This window comes from Hyaena hyaena, unplaced genomic scaffold (genome assembly GCF_003009895.1).
Source record: "Hyaena hyaena isolate Hyena2069 unplaced genomic scaffold, ASM300989v1 scaffold_1074, whole genome shotgun sequence".
Classification (NCBI taxonomy): Eukaryota; Metazoa; Chordata; class Mammalia; order Carnivora; family Hyaenidae; genus Hyaena; species Hyaena hyaena.
In genome coordinates this window covers 254,655-272,703 of record NW_024081711.1, presented here as the reverse complement: position 1 = coordinate 272,703, position 18,049 = coordinate 254,655, and the positions used below count along the sequence as shown (strand labels likewise).

Genomic DNA, 18,049 nt, shown 5'->3' with positions numbered 1-18,049 from the left:
TTTATCTATGCGATGGAATACTACATGGCAATGAGAAACAATGAAATCTGGCCATGTGTAGCAACATGGATGGACCTTGAGGGTGTTGTGCTGAGCGAAATAAGTCAGGCAGAGAAGGACAAATATCTTATGTTTGCACATATAGGAGGATTAGGAGGAACTTAACGGAGGACCATGGGGGAGAAGAAAGGGGGAAATGGTGGGGGAGAGGGACAGAGGCAAACCATGAGAGACTCTTGAATGCTGAGAACAAACTGAGGGCTGATGGGGGTGGAGGGGAAGGGAAGAGCGGTGATGGGCATGGAGGAGGACACTTGTGGGGATGAGCACTGGGTGTTATATGGAAACCAACTTGATAATAAACTATTTGTAAAAAAAAAAAAAAAAAAGAAAGAAAGAAAAAGAAGAAGAAGAAGAGAAGAATTCAGGTGAGCAGGAAGGCTGGGGGTTGCTCCAGGGTGCCCAATGTTAGCATTCCTACTTCCCTCCAGAACCCGCCGCAATTAATCTCTGTGCCCAATTTAACTCCCATTTGAAGGAGAGTGTATCTCCTTCTGTTTGATTATTTTTCCTTCTCAGAAATGAATTTTCATAATCAAGTCAAGTAATGTTTACTGAACACACATGTGTAAGGTGTGTTCCCTCCGGAAACCTGTCATATATACAAAACTATAATATTTATTTTTTAGGCCAACTAATTTTATTATCTTTAGCCACTTGCCTTATTATCATACAACATTTGTTGGATTTTTGAATACCTTTCTTCTTCTTGAATACCTCTTTATTTTTTTAATTTTTAAATGTGTTTTTAATTTTATTTTGAGAGAGAGAGAACAAGCAGGGGAGGGACAGAGAGACGGGGAGAGAATCCCAAGCAAGCTCCATGTTAGCACAGAGCCTGACTGACATGGGGCTTGAACTCACAAACATTGAGATCAGGACCTGAACCAAAACCGACATTTGGATGCTTACCCAACTGAGCCACCCAGGCACCCCTCTAATTACGTCTTTATTCCTTCCCTTGCTCTGTTTCAGGTAGGGGAAGACCAAACTTTGTTGTTTACAAAATGTAGAAAATGATAAAAGAAATTAAAAAAAAACATAATAAAGGTTATTTCACATTTTCTTTTAAAAAAAATAAAAGAAGATAATCTGGTTGAGAGGGAAGAAGTATTCTGGGCAGGAGGCATGGATAGTTCCCCACTTCCTATGTGCTCCTGCTAATTCAGTGGCATGTTTCTGAGTCAGCGTGTGTATGTGTCCATGCCTGCTGCCTTCTCTCTCTATTCTATATGGTGTGATAAAATTTAAAAACTTTACATGTTTTATACATGTTAAACCATGAGGTTGTCTCTTTGGTCTTTAAGAATGATGAGTCTTAGGGTCCCTGGGTGGCTCAGTCGATTAAGCATCTGACTCTTGATATTCGTCTTACTCTCAGGGTCATGAATTCAAGGTCTGCATTGGGCTCAGCATTGGGTGTGGAGCCTACCAAAAAAAAAAAAAAAAAAAAAAAATGGTGAGTCTCTTACTCCATCAGCCATAGGCTTGGGATCTGGGCAGGATCCCTAGCCCCACAGCCTTTGAATTTCTGATCTATGCTCTGAGATTGTTAGGTTTCAAAGTGGGAAAAATAGATCTCATTTTCTGCTTCTGTCTCATTTTGTCCTCACTACTTAATCTTTTGTAGTTAACTTATTTTGCTCTCCAGTGAATATGTTTGATTGTTTTCTCACATGGTAGTTGACAACATAGCCTCTAGAATGACGTTACCTAGATTTAAATCTTAACTCTACCATGTACTTAATAGTTTTTCAGCCTCCTTGCACCTCAGTTCCTCACCTGTAAATAATACCTACCTTTTAGAGATGTGATAGCACTTACAAATGCTTTGGTAGCATTATTTACAGTTACTACTTGGGAGTCTCAGCTGCATTTTTTTCTGTTTGCTGTTGATTTCATGGCTCTCATCTCTAGTGTGACCTCTGTTGGACAGTGAACCTTTTACCTACTCTCTAGCTTTTTTCCCTTAAGTGGCCCTTGGTACCTTGATTTTGGTGAGACAGCACCTTGACCTCAGAGGACTGGGCCTGGAGAAAAGTTCTGAGCCCCTGTATTGCCCGTGGCCTTCATCATCACCTTCCTCATCTGTAGCACTGCTCCAAGACAACAGTACTGCGGATTGACTGTCGCAGGAATGCCAGTAGCATCCTTAGCGGTGATAAAGACTGGGATTAGCTGGGGGTTTCTAATTAGACTCTAGTGCTTTCCTATTTCCTCTTGCATCCATTCATTGAACATATCATCCAACTCTTGCTGTGTAGCAAGTACTAGGATAAATAAAAGTCCAAAGTAGCTCGAAATCTCAGGGACTCACCCCTGGGGGATGGCCACCGTGGGCATAGCTGGCAAGCATGGGCATAATGCCCTGGGCATTATGATGCCCTGTAGAGTGTGCCAGCTGCATTGGCCTCATCAGGGAGCTTGTTTAGGAACAGAATATCTGGGGATATTTTACAAGCAGCACAGTGTTCGTGTGGTTGATGCCTACTGACATTCCCCAGGGCAGGTGGATGTTCGTTTCTCTTGGACGCTGCCAGGCAGTCCTCTATTCTGTAGTAGTGTTTACAGACAGTCCATCGGGAAGACTGCTCCAACAGAGACTGTCACTGCTTTGTGGAATATTTTCCAGAGCTTCCAGAAATACCTCAGTAAATCAGGACTGGCACAACAACCGACTGCTTTGCTGCCAGAGCTCTTAACATGAAAGGCCAGGAGCGACCCTGGCAAACACAGGGCTGACGTGTGTGGGAACAGTGGGAGTGACCCTGGCAGGGAAGCGGGGGAGGCCTGGAAATTGTTTCTCGTCCCCTGCCTGCTACTCTCTGCCCTGGGCTTGGGGCTCTCAAACACACACAGATGGCGTTCCCGGGCAGGACGCGTCCCTGTGTTATCCCAGAGAATGAAGAAATCCCCCAGACAGCCCTTAACAGTGTCCACCAAGCTAATGGCAATGAAGACGAGAGAGCTGTGTCCAAACTGCAGCGCAGACACAGTGACGTAAAGGTCTACAAGGAGTTTTGTGACTTTTATGCGAAATTGTAAGTGTCTCTTCTCCTGGGAGAGGAGCTCCCCTCTTCAGATCTAGCCATATTGGGCTTCAAGTTCACTAGCCATTGACAGTTTTATTTCCTTGACTTTTAGCAGGGGCATTCTAGGGTGATGGAGGGGCAGGGGGTGTATTCCAGCAGGCAGGAATCCACCAGATGAAATGGCAGAAGTGAACGAAAATGGTGCCTTCAGTTGTCTTCAGTAGGTTCCTGATAATAGTACATTTTCATTATGTAGTCCAAGAGGGAGGTTTAGAGTTTCTGCTGTCAGGATTTATAATAGAAAAGTTTTATGCTCTAAAACTTCCCACAGATAAGTTGAAAGGAACAGTAAAGACTGAATTACAGACTGTTGATACAGGGTGCACATTTTTGTTAGGTTTAACAAAGCAGTTTGAAGTAGGCTAACTGGGTTTCTTATTACTGTCTTGAGGGGGTTGAATAAATAAATAAGAATGTTGTGTAACCTATATATATATATATATTATTTATTAACTCTAAAACGTTAGTCTAATTCATATCATTAAATGAGTTTTAGCAAACAATAAAAAAAATAGTGCAGAGTAGTATTTAGAACTATTTAGTAGCATTTAGACCAACTCATGTAAAGACAGAAGTTTTGAATTATTGCAAATTCCCAATTTGTAAATTAAGAGTTAAAGAGAATTTAACTGACTTGATTTTCTATTTCCATCAACTCATTCTGTGTGTTATTCTAACATATGTCATTTATTTTTCACAACTTATAAAGAGTTCTGTTTAAGTGTAATCGGGCAATTATAATTATACTGTAACCAAAATGCTTTATGGACTTTCAAGATGCTTTTTAAATTTACACGGTTTTTTCACTTTAATGCCAGAAAATTTGTTTCACAATCTTTGATCAGTAAGATACAAGAAAAACAAAAAGCTCAATGATACGAAGTTTTCTGTGTGCAGTTGATTTGTGGAAGTGGATCAGGTAAATCAGTTATAACTGGCCAATGTAAAGATATTTCCCAATATATATATTCTTTGTCATCAACACTTTTTAGATAACTCCCTTTTGAAAAATCAGCCAACTAATTATTTCTAGCCTGATGACAGTTATAACTATCATTCATAACTTTTAAAATGTAGAGAGGGAGGCAAATCATAAGAGACTCTGAAATACAGAGAACAGACTGAGGGTTGCTGGAGGAGGGGTGGGCTAAAGGGGTGATGGATGTTAAAGAGGGCACTTGTTGGGATGGCACTGGGTGTCATATGTAAGTGATGAATCACTGGGCTCGACTGCTGAAACCAGTGCTACATGATATGTTAACTAACTTGAATTTAAATTAAGTCAATAAGTAAATAAATAATTACCTGAACTAAAAATAATAAAATAAAATGTAACTTCTATCGTAGTATATCAAAGATAAAAACACTTGTAAAAAACAATACACAGGTCACTGTAGGTTCATCAGTCATAACAAAGTACCACCTCTCTGGTGGGGGATGTTGGTAGCAAGGGAGGCTCACGTGTGGTGGTGAATGGGAACTCTTTCTGCTTTCTGCTTAGTTTTGCTCTTAACCTAAAACTGCTCTAAAAAGTAGTCCATTGACTAAATAGTGCCAGAGGGTCAAAAACAGGAGAGGAAAAGGAAATGTAAACAGTTCAGTAGCTGGGTGAGATTATTGGGGCTTTTGTTCTGAAAGTTTCCTCTAATGTTCTGTTTCCTTATCCTGCTTGTTATTAAAAGGAATACTTCTTCAAAAATACACAATACATTATCTCTAAAACTAGTTTATTTTTCCTGTGTGTGGGAAACTATGTATTTGTTTTTATTCTGTGTCGACCTAGTTAATTCTAACTATTTGAGTATTTGAATTTGAATATAACCAGTGTTTAGTATAATGAGTAGTAAACAGGTGATAAATGCTTTGATCTTGGGACTGCTTTACACTCTTAAAAATTGAGGTCCCCCCGGGGCTCCTGAGTAAAGTGCCTAACTTTGGCTCAGGTCACGATCTCACAGTTCATAGGAGCCCCACGTCAGGCTCTGTGCTGATAGCTCGGAGCATAGAGCCCGCTTCAGATTCTATGTCTCCTCTCTCTGCCCCTCTCCTTCTCATGCTCTGTCTCTCTCTGTCTCGCAAAAATAAATCAAATGTTTAAAAAAAATGAAAAAAAATTATTGCGGTCCCCAAAGAGCTTTTGTTAGCGATACTGTATTCGAAATATTAATTAATTTTTATGAAAAATAACTGTTTCCAAAATGACAAGAGCTTGGTGGGGAAAATAGCATTGAATTACATTTTTGCAAATCTCATTAATGACTAAGACAGTTTCTCGGTTCTGATTCTCTGTTTATCCTATTGTAATATGTTGCTAATGGATATAAAAAAATATATATGCTTCCCATAGAGATGTAGTTGGAAAAGGGAGGAATTTTTTGAACCCCTAAAAGGGTCACAGTGACCCTTGTACTTTAAGAACCACTTGAGATAGATACTAATGGATCAGGACATTCCAGAATGTTCTGCATTTCCTGCTTTTTAGGAGTTCTTTTAAAATTATAAGGATAGGGTGAATCTTTTGAGGAGGTTGAAGATGAATAATGATGCTTTTTATTTGAGTAGCATCTTCTGGCTTCCAAAATTATATACTCTTCTTATTTTATCTTCAAAATGATATTAAGAATTAGAAGGCAGGTGTGGGCTTACCATCCAGCATCTAGGGACACCTGTGAATTTTGGTCAGGAGAAAGGGGAAGCACAGACCTTTCCAAGAGCTTTGTTAAAAATGCTATAATTCATCTGGCTTATGGCAAAGCCCAGTAAGAAATGGAGATGGATTTTTCTCCCTAACCCACAGTAATTTTTTTTTTAATGTTTATTCTTGCGAAAGGGAGAGAGACAGAGCATGAGTGGAGGAGGGGCAGAGAGAGAGGGAGACAGAATCTGAAGCTGGCTCCAGGCTCTGAGTTATCACTACAAGAGCCTGACACGGGCTTGAATTCATGAGCCACAAGATCATGACCTAAGGTGAAGTCAGATGCTTAACCAACTAAGCCACCCAGGGGCCCCTCCCTAACCCACAGTAATTTTGAAATGACAAAGTAGAAAATTTATTTTAATGTAATACTTAGTCCAGGTTTGCCAAGCAGTGAGGCCGCCTATCTTCCTTTTTTTAAGATTTTGTTTGTTTGTTTGTTTGTTTAAAAAGAGTGTGTGTGTGTGTGCGCGCGCGCGCACGCGCGCATGTATAAGTATATGTGCAAGCAGGGAAGAGTCAGAGAGAGGGGGAAGAGAGAATCCCAAGCAGGCTGTATGACACTTAGGGCAGAGTCCCATGTGGGGCTCAATCTCACCCACCCATGAGATGATGACCTGAGTCGAAACCAAGAGTCAGTTGCCTAACCAACTGAGCCACCCAGGTGCTCTTTTGTTTTCTTTTTCTTTTTTTTTCTTTGATATTTTAATTCTGTATTTAAGCCTATTAAGTAAGGTTGAGTTTTGATTGGTATGTGGTTATGAACCTCTACATGAGGCTAGTTATGGCAAAGCTACAAAATATGAGTACTATTCTTTGAAACATTTGGGGCAAGAAGGCAAAGTTTTCTTCCACTGGAGTGTGGTGGAGATGAGACAACATATGTGTGAGTCCTTCTGCTAAGGAAACAGCAAAACTTAAAAACTAGCTGGGGACACGGTGGTTATTAATCTGTCTGTAAAATGAAAACTCCTCACCTGCCTCATAGGGTGGTTGTGAAGATTCTGGAGAATGTCAGCAGTAACTTTACCAGGTGGATTGATTCAGTATCTCGGTGGTTACAGGCTTTTCCAGGAACCTAGACATGCAGGTAGAGCTTGTGCGGTGAGTGGGTGTTCTGAAAATAAACTTGCCACACTGTGATGGACAGCTTAGCCAGTGACTGCTCTGGTTAGGGGACCTTCCCCACTTCAAGGCCTTTTAGAACAAAGCAGGTCTTAGGAACTCACCAAACTCCACACCTGAAAAACAAACAACCCAGTGAAGAAATGGGCAGAAGATATGAACAGACACTTCTCCAAAGAGGACATCCAGATGGCCAACAGACACATGAAACGATGCTCAGCATCCCTCCTCATCAGGGAAATACAAATCAAAACCACGCTGAGATACCACCTCATGCCAGTCAGAGTGGCTAAAATGAGCAAATCAGAGAACTCTAGATGCTGGCGAGAAGGTGGAGAAACGGGCACCCTCATACACTGTTGGTGGGAATGTAAACTGGTACAGCCCCTCTGGGAAACAGTGTGGAGGCTCCTCAGGAAACTAACAATAGAACTCCCCTATGACCCAGCAATAGCACTGCTAGGAATTTACCCAAGGGATACAGAAATGCTGAGGCATAGGAGCACATGGACCCCAATGTTCATAGCAGCACTCTCCACAATAGCTAAAACATGGAAAGAGCCTAAGTGTCCATCAACGGACGAATGGATCAAGAAGATGTGGTTTATTTATACCACGGAATACTACATGGCAATGAGAAACAATGAAATCTGGCCATGTGTAGCAACATGGATGGACCTTGAGGGTGTTGTGCTGAGCGAAATGAGGCAGAGAAAGACAAATATCACATGTTTGCATGTATAGGAGGATTAGGAGGAACTTAACGGAGAACCATGGGGGAGAAGAAGGGGGGAAGTGGTGGGGAAAGGGAGAGAGGCAAACCATGAGAGACTCTTGAATGCTGAGAAACAAACTGAGGACTGATGGATGTGGGGAGGAGCGGGGAGATGGGCATGGAGGAGGACACTTGTGGGGTTGAGCACTGGGTGTTATATGGAAACCAATTTGACAATAAACTATTTGTAAAAAAAAAAAAAAAAAGAAAAAAAAAGAACAAAGCAGGTCTTTAGTGTTTTTTTAAAGTTTATTTAAGTAATCTCTACCTCCAACATGGGGCTTGAACTCACCACCCAATATCAAGAGTTGCATGCTCACTTCTCTGACTGAGCCAGCCAGACGCCCCTAGAATAAAGCAATTCTTAATGTGAAACCAGGGCTTGTTAGAGAATGAGTAATTATCTGAGTATATGCTTTTTTCCTTCCAAACTACACAGTGGTTAAATACGACCTGGAATATAGAGTGCCTCTTGTATGTTTCAAGGTACAGTGGAATGACTGCAAGGGAGAGATCAGGTTCCCAGGCTCTTCGGTGGTCACTTGACTGCCTAATGTGTAAAGTGTGATGGTATCCCTGTCACATCTTCTTGATTTGTGTGAAATTGAGGCTATAATCTGGTTGTGGCTATATGAATGGGGTCCCTGGATTCTGGTGCTGTGTCTTCCATTAACTACTGAGCTTTGTGACATTGGGCTGGTCATTCCATCACCCTGAACCTCCCTGTGTCGTGTCTTAAGATGATCTTCATAATGGACAATCCTGTGACTTTAAGATACATCTTATAATCCCAGTGCTCCATATTTGTCTTACTAATAAGATTACAGGACTAAGGCACTCCGGCTGAATTTAAGAGATATTGCAGCAGTTGCCTTCAGCAGGATATATCCAAAGGGATAACCTGTGTCCAGCCTAAGACATGCCATTCAGTTGACATGCAATTTAGATTCTGTTCTCAAAAGGCCGAAAAACTGGCTTTGAGATGGTGATTGGTGGATTTTTTAATTAGGCTACTTAGGAAGCTGTAACCTCAAGCTCCTAGAGGGCAATTCTTGACTTTCATCTCTATCCCTAGTTCCTCACAGGTAGCAGACACTCTCTTGGAGTATATTTAGTAAGAGGAATGTCAGCAATATTAAAAACAGATTCCAAGCAACAGAGCCTTTCAGCACCTAAGATGCTAGGACAAAGAGATGGGAACAGTTTGAGTTGAGTACTTAAGACACAAGAAATTGGGCTTCAGTGCTATTGTATGATTTTTGTGATCAGACAGAATTTTCTCCTCAGTCCTTTGTGTTTTTTGGTCTTAAGTTTAAGAAAAGGTGGACAAGGAGCACCTGGGTGGCTCAGTCGGTTAAGTGTCCAACTTCAGCTCAGGTCATGATCTTGCAGTACATGAGTTCGAGCCCCACGTCTGGCTCTGCACTGACAGCTCAGAACCCGGAGCCTGCTTCAGATTCTGTGAGTCCCACTGTCTCTGTCCCTCTCCCCCTCATTCTCTGTCACTCTCTATCTCAAAAATAAATAAACATTAAATTAAAAAAAAAAAGAAAAGGTAGACAGCCTGTGACTTCTATCCTTTGTGTATTACAGCAACATGGCCAATGCCCTGGCCAACGCCACCTGTGAACGCTGCAAGGGGGGCTTTGCGCCCGCCGAGAAGATAGTAAACAGTAACGGGGAGCTGTACCATGAGCAGTGCTTTGTGTGTGCCCAGTGTTTCCAGCAGTTCCCGGAGGGACTCTTCTATGAGGTGAGTCAACCTGGACAGAAGCACAGGGGCGCCATTCCCTCCTCACTCTACCTTGTTTTGAGGCATCCTTGTTTGCTTTAAACTTCGGTATGAAGATTGTATTGAAGTACTAGGTGTTTGGTACTCATTAGGTCAGTGATGGCTTGTGTGTGGGATGCTCTGACAGACCCACCAGCTTGTACTGTTCATTTCACCTTCCTGTGCCAGAACCCTTGGTGCCTTGTGACTCAACCTATCAGATCTGCACAATTTAGCTCAGCAGACAGAGCCCTTTCATAAACTTAAGCTGCAAGTTTTCTGACTTGCTTGCCCCCCTACACATACCTTCCTGATTCCTGCTTCTGTCTTTCTACCATTCAGAGCACCATGAAACATCTTCTTTAAGGCAGGGCATCTGTTACCTACCTTTCAGGCAATGAATGGGAGCTTCCATGCATTCATTCTCTAAGGGGGATCTTGTTTGGATATTTTGGAGCAATATTCTGTCCAAATTAAGCTCTTCTATTTATCTTCTTTTCCACATTCTTGTTCTTGATTCTCCCATGTTACCCTGTGGTGTCTACACTTACATGTCTTCTTACCATTGATAAAACCCCCTTCTCACAGAATATGTTTGCTTTTGGGACTAGGCTATAGAGGCCAAGCCCATGCTGTTAATGAAGATAAGTGGTTGTGTGTGTGTGTGACCAATTAGATAGTGTACTTTTACCAACTTACTCCTTACATATTTATATGTGTGTGTTATTTATATGCATGTCTCTCTGTAATAATATCTGTACATAGAATTATGTTATAGCCAGAGACAGCTGCTCTTTAATTTCTTCTTTGCCTAGCACATTTTTTTAACTTCCCTGCTTTAAAAGCCATTCCTGAAGAAGGAAAGGTAATTAAAAAAAATTTTTTTTAATGTTTTATTTATTTCTGAGAGAGAGAGAGACAGTGTGAACAGGGGAGGGTCAGAGAGAGAGGGAGACACAGAATCTGAAGCAGGCTCCAAGCTCTGAGCTGTCAGCACAAGCCCGACGCGGGGCTTGAACCCATGAACCGTGAAATCATGACCTGAGCCGAAGTCGGATGCTTAACCAACTGAGCCATCCAGGCGCCCCAGGAAAGGTAATTTTAATGGTCATTAGTAAGTCATTTGTTTGCCACTCAGATGGCATTTTCCTGTAGAAACAATGCCTCCTGAGAGGGAGGTTTCCAGGCCTGCAGAAAAGCTGTTTATCCCAACATATGCCCATGACATGCACAACTGCCCTGTCTGTAGTAACATAACTCTGGGAAAAGCTTTAAGAGTTTTGATTAGAGAAGCACCTGGGTGGCTCAGTCAGTTAAGTGTCACAATCTCATGGTTTTGTGAGTTTGAGCCCCACATTGGGCTTTGTGCTGAAACTGGTTGGTATTCTCTCTCTCTTTCTCTGTTCCTCCCCTGCTCATGCTCTATCTCTCAAAAAAAAAAAAATTTAGGGGCACCTGGGTGGCTCAGTCAGTTAAGTGTCACAATCTCATGGTTTTGTGAGTTTGAGCCCCACATTGGGCTTTGTGCTGAAACTGGTTGGTATTCTCTCTCTCCCCCCCCCCCCCCGCCCCACTCATGCTCTATCTCCTTCTCTCCCAAAAACAAATAAACATTAAAAATTTTTTTTAAATTTGATTAGAACACATTTTTGAGCTCCTACTAGATCTCAGAAACTGTATTCCCTACAATAAAACCCTAGCAAGGGTAACAGGGTTCTCTTTTCTTTCATTTCTTCCAAACTCCTTCCCTGGGCAGTGGAAATGTCTTTTTCTGTCAGAGGTGATGGCTTTGGGCTGGGAATAGCAAGTGATAGCCAGAAGAAGCACAGTAGGAGGGAAGACTGAGGAGGTGGCTAGAGCAGGGTCACAGGTCCCTCCCTGAGGCTGTGAGTGCAGCTGCCAGTGGTAATGAGGAGGGTGGCCGCTAGAAAAGGAAATCACTACGGGTCTAGGCAGCAGGGATAGAAAGGGAGGTGGGGCAGGAGGGAGGGCATTCCCCAGTCATAGTAAAAGGACGAGGACTTGCCTCCATGGTCTGGACAGAACACTCGGGTTCTCAGGTTAGCGCAGTGTAGTTCCAGCGCAGCGCTGGAACTCGGGCAAGGAAGGAGGTCGCTTAAGAGAGTCAAGTATCTGCCTCCTGAGGAAACATGAGTCTTCGTACCCTGTCAGTTCCAACCTTAACCCTACTTCTTTCCCTCCTTGAGGCCCAAAGAGGTTGACATTTTGCTTTAACACAGAAGACCTGTGACTTGAATGGGATTAGAACCTAGTTTGGCATCCTCATGTCCAATATGGTATTCTTTCCCTTGCATATTCTTTTCAAATCTAAGGTTTTTTTTTTTTTTTTTTTTAAGCATGGAAGTTGGGGAGGGAAGGGGGCAGGGGTGAGCAGAGAGAAAGAATCTTTAGCAGGCTGTACGCTCAGCACAGAGCCTGATGTGGGGCTCGATCCCACAACCCAGGGATCATGACCTAAGCCAAAGAAATCCAGTTAGATGCTGAACCGACTGAGTCACCCAGGTGCCCCTCACATCTAAGATATTTTTATAAAATATTTTATTAAAATAGGTAGTTATGGCAAAAGCCATAGAGAGAGTCCAGAGGAACAAGAGAAGGATCCAAAAGAGAAGGCAGGGTCAGTTTTTGCAAACATTAATTCCATATTATATGGTCCATTTGCCTGGCACTTTGGAATTAATAACGTTGTCAGGCACCATCACCTCCTAAGGTTCTGCATCTGCATGCTGTGAGCTACTAGGCCACTTATGCTTAGTCAGAGGGAAGGCGCTATGAGAGCTTGCAGTGAGACAGAATAAAGCATGACTCACACTTGTCCTCCTGCCCACGCCTCACTCCTCTTTACTTCTGGACTATAAATATGCTCCCTGGGTCTATCTGATATTATTCCAGAACGTTATGAATACACAGAACTAGTCTATTAATGGACTGTTGCCCAGCTTAAGGTCCCTTGGGTCCTGAGGAGGATTGCTATTTTAGCTACACTTAAAATTAAAACCCCTTTTCCAAGGCCAGGGATCTGTACATCTGCATGTAGAAAATCTGGCTTTTCCTCTTGGTTGAATGATATCCGAGAAAAAGCTATCCAGGGCTTCCAAGAAATAATCTGCGTTTTCAGTTATTGAAAAGGAAGCTCAAAAATTTACCTGGTTTGTTTTGCATTTGAGACACAACGTATGGACTTCAGTCTTGGTATTAATAGCAAATGTGTCCTTTCCACTTTACAGCTTTCATACAGCTTTGTCTTATTATTAAAACATCAACCTTCCTTTATTTCCACCATCGCTACTCTTTTCTCTGTAGAATTAATTCTTCCCCTTGAAAATCGGATTCACTTTATACTGTGGAACTTGTGATATTTTGGATCAGATGGCCAGGGCGCTCCTCCCTTTGGCCTCCAAGGCAAGTCTAGTGTTATGCTACTGTTTCCTACCCACTCAGGATGTTTGTCTGGAGGTAAGCTGATTGAGCTCAGCTATTTCTGGCTCATTTACAGCTCCTCGTAAGACTGATTTAGCAGCAACCATTACCTACATTGGCTCCTTATGCAAGGTGAATTCCAATCCCTTCAGCTTATGTGGTTCAGCAGTTGAACTTAAAAGTTTGTCATTGAGGCTGTAATCCATCATCACTGAAAATATAAGGTCACGCTCAGTGATTCTTGTGCTCCATGGCTTCTGTCGTCAATGACTGTTGTACCCAGGGTGTATTTATTAAAGGACCACATTAGTTATGTTTCAGGCCACTCTCATCTGTCTCATATCAGAGTTGTCTTCTCTGACTACACACAGCACTTTGTTTGTAGCTTTAGTATGGATGGCATTTCACGATTTATTACAGCATATTTATTTATGTGCTTATTTTCTTCCCCTCTGACTTTAAATACCTTGGGTGCAAGGACTGTCCTTATTGATTTAGTATTCTATTATTTGTTATACAGTGTTTGATGACTACTAGGTGCTTAATAAATACAATGGTATATATAAGTACTTGGATTGTAGAGATGGCAAGATGAAATGCTAATATTCCCACTAGGAACCAGGGCAGACATTTTATAATATAAACATAGCAGGCTATACTACAGACTCTGAACCCATTTACCTATTGTTCATCTCATGAATAGTGTCCAGTCTTTATTGTCCAGAGTGGTGGATGAAAGAAATGTATTCTTAAGTAAAAACAGGAGATTTCAGTTTCGGGTAGAACCCTGAGTAAAATGCCTGAGTCATGATGCATTTTCAGTACCATATGGGGACCACTGATTTGATATATTGGTTCAGGCCAATGTGGTGTTTTGAATAAACTCAGTTCTTATTTAAAACCTACAGAAAAGTTGAAAGAATAGTACAGCGAATATCACATATACTTATGCATCTCACACACATACCCACCACACCCATCTCCTGCCAATTTGTTTGGAAATAATTTCCAGACATATAACACTAAATGAAGTTACTTTAAATTTTTATGTTTTGCGGGGAGGAGGTACAATGAAGGAGTTGCAGTTAAGAGAATATTTTTGGGATATGGGCCTTAGCAAAATGTTCTTTTATTGAGTGACATGTTATATCTAGTTGGGAATGAGTGTGGGCTAGACTTAATGATTCACTTCTAACAGGGATATAGAAAGGGTAAAGTAGTGACTTTGCAGTGGTGAAACCTGGAAGATACCATCTTTCTGGGTTTGTTAAAAACTTTTTTTTAACATTTATTCATTTTTGAGAGACAGAGACCTAGCATAAGTGGGGCATAGGTAGAGAGAGCAAGAGAGGGAGATACAGAATTTTAAGTGGGCTCCAGGCTCTGAGCTGCTAGCACTGAGCCTGATGCGGGTCTCAAACTCACAGACTGTGAGGTCATGACCTGAGCCGAAGTCAGACGCTTAACTGACTGAGCCACCCAGGTGCCCCTGGGAAATGCTATCTTAATCCAGTGATCAAGGTAGACGTGAGCAGTAGGAAATCATGTTGAGACCATGTACTCCTCGATATGATGCAAGAAAATTGAGCATATTATTACCCCTGTGGTATTTTCCCCCTAAATCTATGACCTCAGTCTAATCATAAGACAAACACATAATGAGGAGCACTCTACAAAACACAACACATACCCTTCAAAAGTGTCAAGGTCAGGGCTCAGTCAATTAAGCATCGGGCTCCATGCTGACCGTGTGGAGCCTGCTTGGGGTTCTCTCCCTTTTTCTCTGCCCCTCTCCTTGCTTGCTTGTGTGCTCTCTCTCTCTCTCTCATTCTCAAAAAAAAAAAAATAAATAAACACTTTTTTAAAGTGTCAAGGTCATTTAAGACAGAGCAAGGCTGAGGAACAGTCACAGATTGAAGGAGACCAACGAGCCTCTATTAGTCATCATGAGATTTTCCATAAGTGTTTGTTTATTCGTTCTTTATTGACCTATCCATCTGTGTAACAATATTTATAATATTAGTTAAGCAGTTACAGCCTATCAGGCACCATGTTACATTTTAAGAGTAGAGTGATGAGCAAGGTAGATAGAGTCTTAAGGAGCTTATCTTACAGTGAATTAGACTAGGCTGACCAAGATCAAGTCATTCAAAGTTAAATACAAAAACTTCACAGGATTACAGACTGGTTGGTAATAGAAGAAGTTAAATCTACCTGAGAACAGATTTCCATCCCAGAATCTACTGAAAACTGGAATAGATGATACTGATAATGTTTTAGCACAGTGGCACTTTGTAAAAGAGCTTAGTAAATGGAAGATACTTGTTTTTAGAAAATAACTATGACGTGATTTTACAGACTGTCAGTACTTCTAACATTGTGCCTTACCTTTAGAGGGTCCTCTGAATATTTGCTAACTGAGAGAAGCTGTCAGTGAAGCTGTGCATCCTAGGATGTCTTAGGAAGCACGTATCCATAATTAGCATGTTTCAGGACCTTAGCATTTTCCTCAGATTTGTGCAGTGGAAATAGAGGGTGGATTCACTTTATTGGTACGTCATCAAAAAGGAACACAGTAATTGAAGGCTATAATGTCATTGTTCCACATCCAATAGAATAACCTCTTCATCTGTGTTCAAATGACCAGTTCTCAAGTAAAGTTCACATCGTATGTTGGCAGAGAAGCCATGATTTTTAAATTGATAGAAATCCACAAGATAATATAAGAATTCTAGGTTATATTCTCTATTGCTTTGCCTAAAAGAAGTAGTAGATACAGAAGAAGCAGTGCATATTTTAGGATCTGACAGCCTTGGATTGAACTCCAGCTCTACTGGCTTTGGTGCAAGTTATTTAATATTTTTGAATTTCAGTTTTCTCTAACAAGGGGATAATCATATGTGGCTCATAGGATTATGAGTTTGAACCTAGGTAGCATGCTTTGTTGTGGAAGCTTTCCTGTGCATTGTAGAATGTTTAGTAATCTCTACCCACTAGATGCCCAGTTCTGACAAGCAGAATATCCCTAGGGGCACTAAATCACCCTTGGTTGAGAACCACTATACTAAACAATGAAGGCATCCCTTCAGTAGATTATGAACTTCTCTATGGATATAGCAAGTCCATTGTTAGTGGGTGTGTTCCCCATGTTGCTTAGGCAGTAGTCTCACAAAATAAAAACCTTTTTATAGTTCTGTCTCTGAGACTTTGATTGCAGTAAGAGTTAACTCTTATTCCGTGAATTTAATTAGAAAGTATTTCTAGACAGATTTCACTTAAGAAAGACCCTCAAGAAAGCCTACATTTTTTCTGTTTTAAATTGACAGAAGAAAAGAGAACTGTACCATTTTGGGATAGTCATCACTCAACTATTCATGATGAAAATATCCTCATTTAGCAGAAGACAAGATACATTATCTGTGTGGTGATTAGAACTGGTTCCACAAATAGAAATTTATTTTTCTCTTTTCAAATATCCTACTTCTGCATTTTAATTTTAAACAACTTAAAAATTTTAATGTTTTATTTATTTCTCAGAGAGAGAGAGAGAGACTGCATGAGCAGGGGAGGGTCAGAGAGAGAGGGAGATACAGAATCTGAAGCAGGCTTCAGGCTCTGAGCTGTCAGCACAGAGCCAACACAGGGCTCGAACCCATGAACCATAAGATCATGACCTGAGCCGAAGTCAGACACTTAACTGACTGAGCCACCTAGGCACCCCTTTAAACAACTTTTAAATGGGCACCTAGGTGGCTCAGTCAGTTAAGTGTCTAACTCTTGTTTTTGTCCCAGGTCATGATCTCACAATTTGTGGGACTGAGCCCCACATCTGACTCTGTGCTGACAGTGTGGAGTCTGCTTGGGATTCTCCCTCTCTGTCCCTCTCCCACTTGCATGCACTCTCTCTTAAAATAAATAAAATTTAAAAAATAAACATTAATGATTCCAAAAAATATTTATCTTTTAATGTCTGTATCAGAAGGTAGTAATAAAAACAACATGTTAGAACAATCATAGTGGTGGTGTCGCTTCCAACCAGTAGCACCCCCAGGAGCTGAGGTGCTGTTTCTGGTTTCTTGTGTGTGTTGAGAGTAAGGTCACCTCACTTGTGTTAATTCCGTCTTTCATCTTGCCTAGAATTTAGTACTTTATGTGTGAGTAAATGTCCTAGAATTCCTGATTTTAGAAGACTTGTGAGTTACACTAATATTTTTATTCCTGAGCCAGGTACTCTACTAGATTAAAAAAAATTTTTTTTTTAATTTATTTATTTTGAGACAGTGTGCTCTTATGTGCAAGTGGGGGAGGGGCAGAGGCAGGGGTGGGGGAGAGAATCCCAAGCAGTCCCTGCATTTTCAGTGCAGAGAGCCCAACACAGGACTCTGATCTCCTGACCCAGTAAGATAATGACCTGAGCTGAAATCAAGAGTCTGACGCTTAACAAGCTGAGCCACCCAGGCGCCCCTATATTTAAGTGCTTTATAGAGTATTGTTCTTGTGGTTCTTCTTTCATTTCCTTCTCACATAAACCCTGTGAGTTAGGTATTTTTTTCCCAACTTACCTGTGGCCGTGATGAGACTCGGAGACCTTGCCCACAGTTAACTAGTGGCGAGATGGTCAAATCAGGACTTTATCTCATGCCTGCTTGTCTGCACAAGCTAGGTTCTCCTCCACTAGGGTGCCCCAACTCTCACTGAAGTTTAAATAGTTTCCTAGGACTGAGATTTTATCAGTCTGAGAGATAATGCCCTCTTGTATATGGCCATCACTACTTTTTTATTTCCATAAATATTTATGGAAAGCCTACATTGTGGGGTATACTGTGTAGACCACACTGTGCCCTAGTCCTAAGAATGAATACAGTTTTCACAATGGTTTGGATAGAACTTGATGATGGCTTCCATGCTTCCTTTCCTCATTTTCAGATTAGGAAAATTTAGAGAAGTCTGACAAATGTATGAGTTATATACAATTAGTGATCTTTGAATTTGGTATTGTAGTTAGCTTCAAAGAGAAATCTGTTTCCATCAGTACTGGTTTTCATGAGTTACCAGTATTTCCAGTCATCTTCTAATACATATGAAGAAAT

The 18,049-nt window shown here is 41.2% G+C and overlaps 1 protein-coding gene across 6 annotated transcripts in view; it reads left to right on the top strand.

The window, feature by feature from the left end:
* LIMS1 (LIM zinc finger domain containing 1) overlaps window positions 1-18,049 on the top strand; it is a 161,113-nt gene that overhangs the window by 124,915 nt on the left and 18,149 nt on the right. For 4 of the 6 annotated variants that reach the window (XM_039222204.1, XM_039222205.1, XM_039222206.1 and 1 more), the window contains one exon: window positions 9,341-9,500. In XM_039222204.1, coding sequence (XP_039078135.1) covers window positions 9,341-9,500 — 160 coding nt within the window. Of the gene's footprint in view, window positions 1-2,826; window positions 3,102-9,340; window positions 9,501-18,049 lie in introns of those variants that run through there. The other 2 variants (XM_039222207.1, XM_039222202.1) reach the window with 2 other exon arrangements.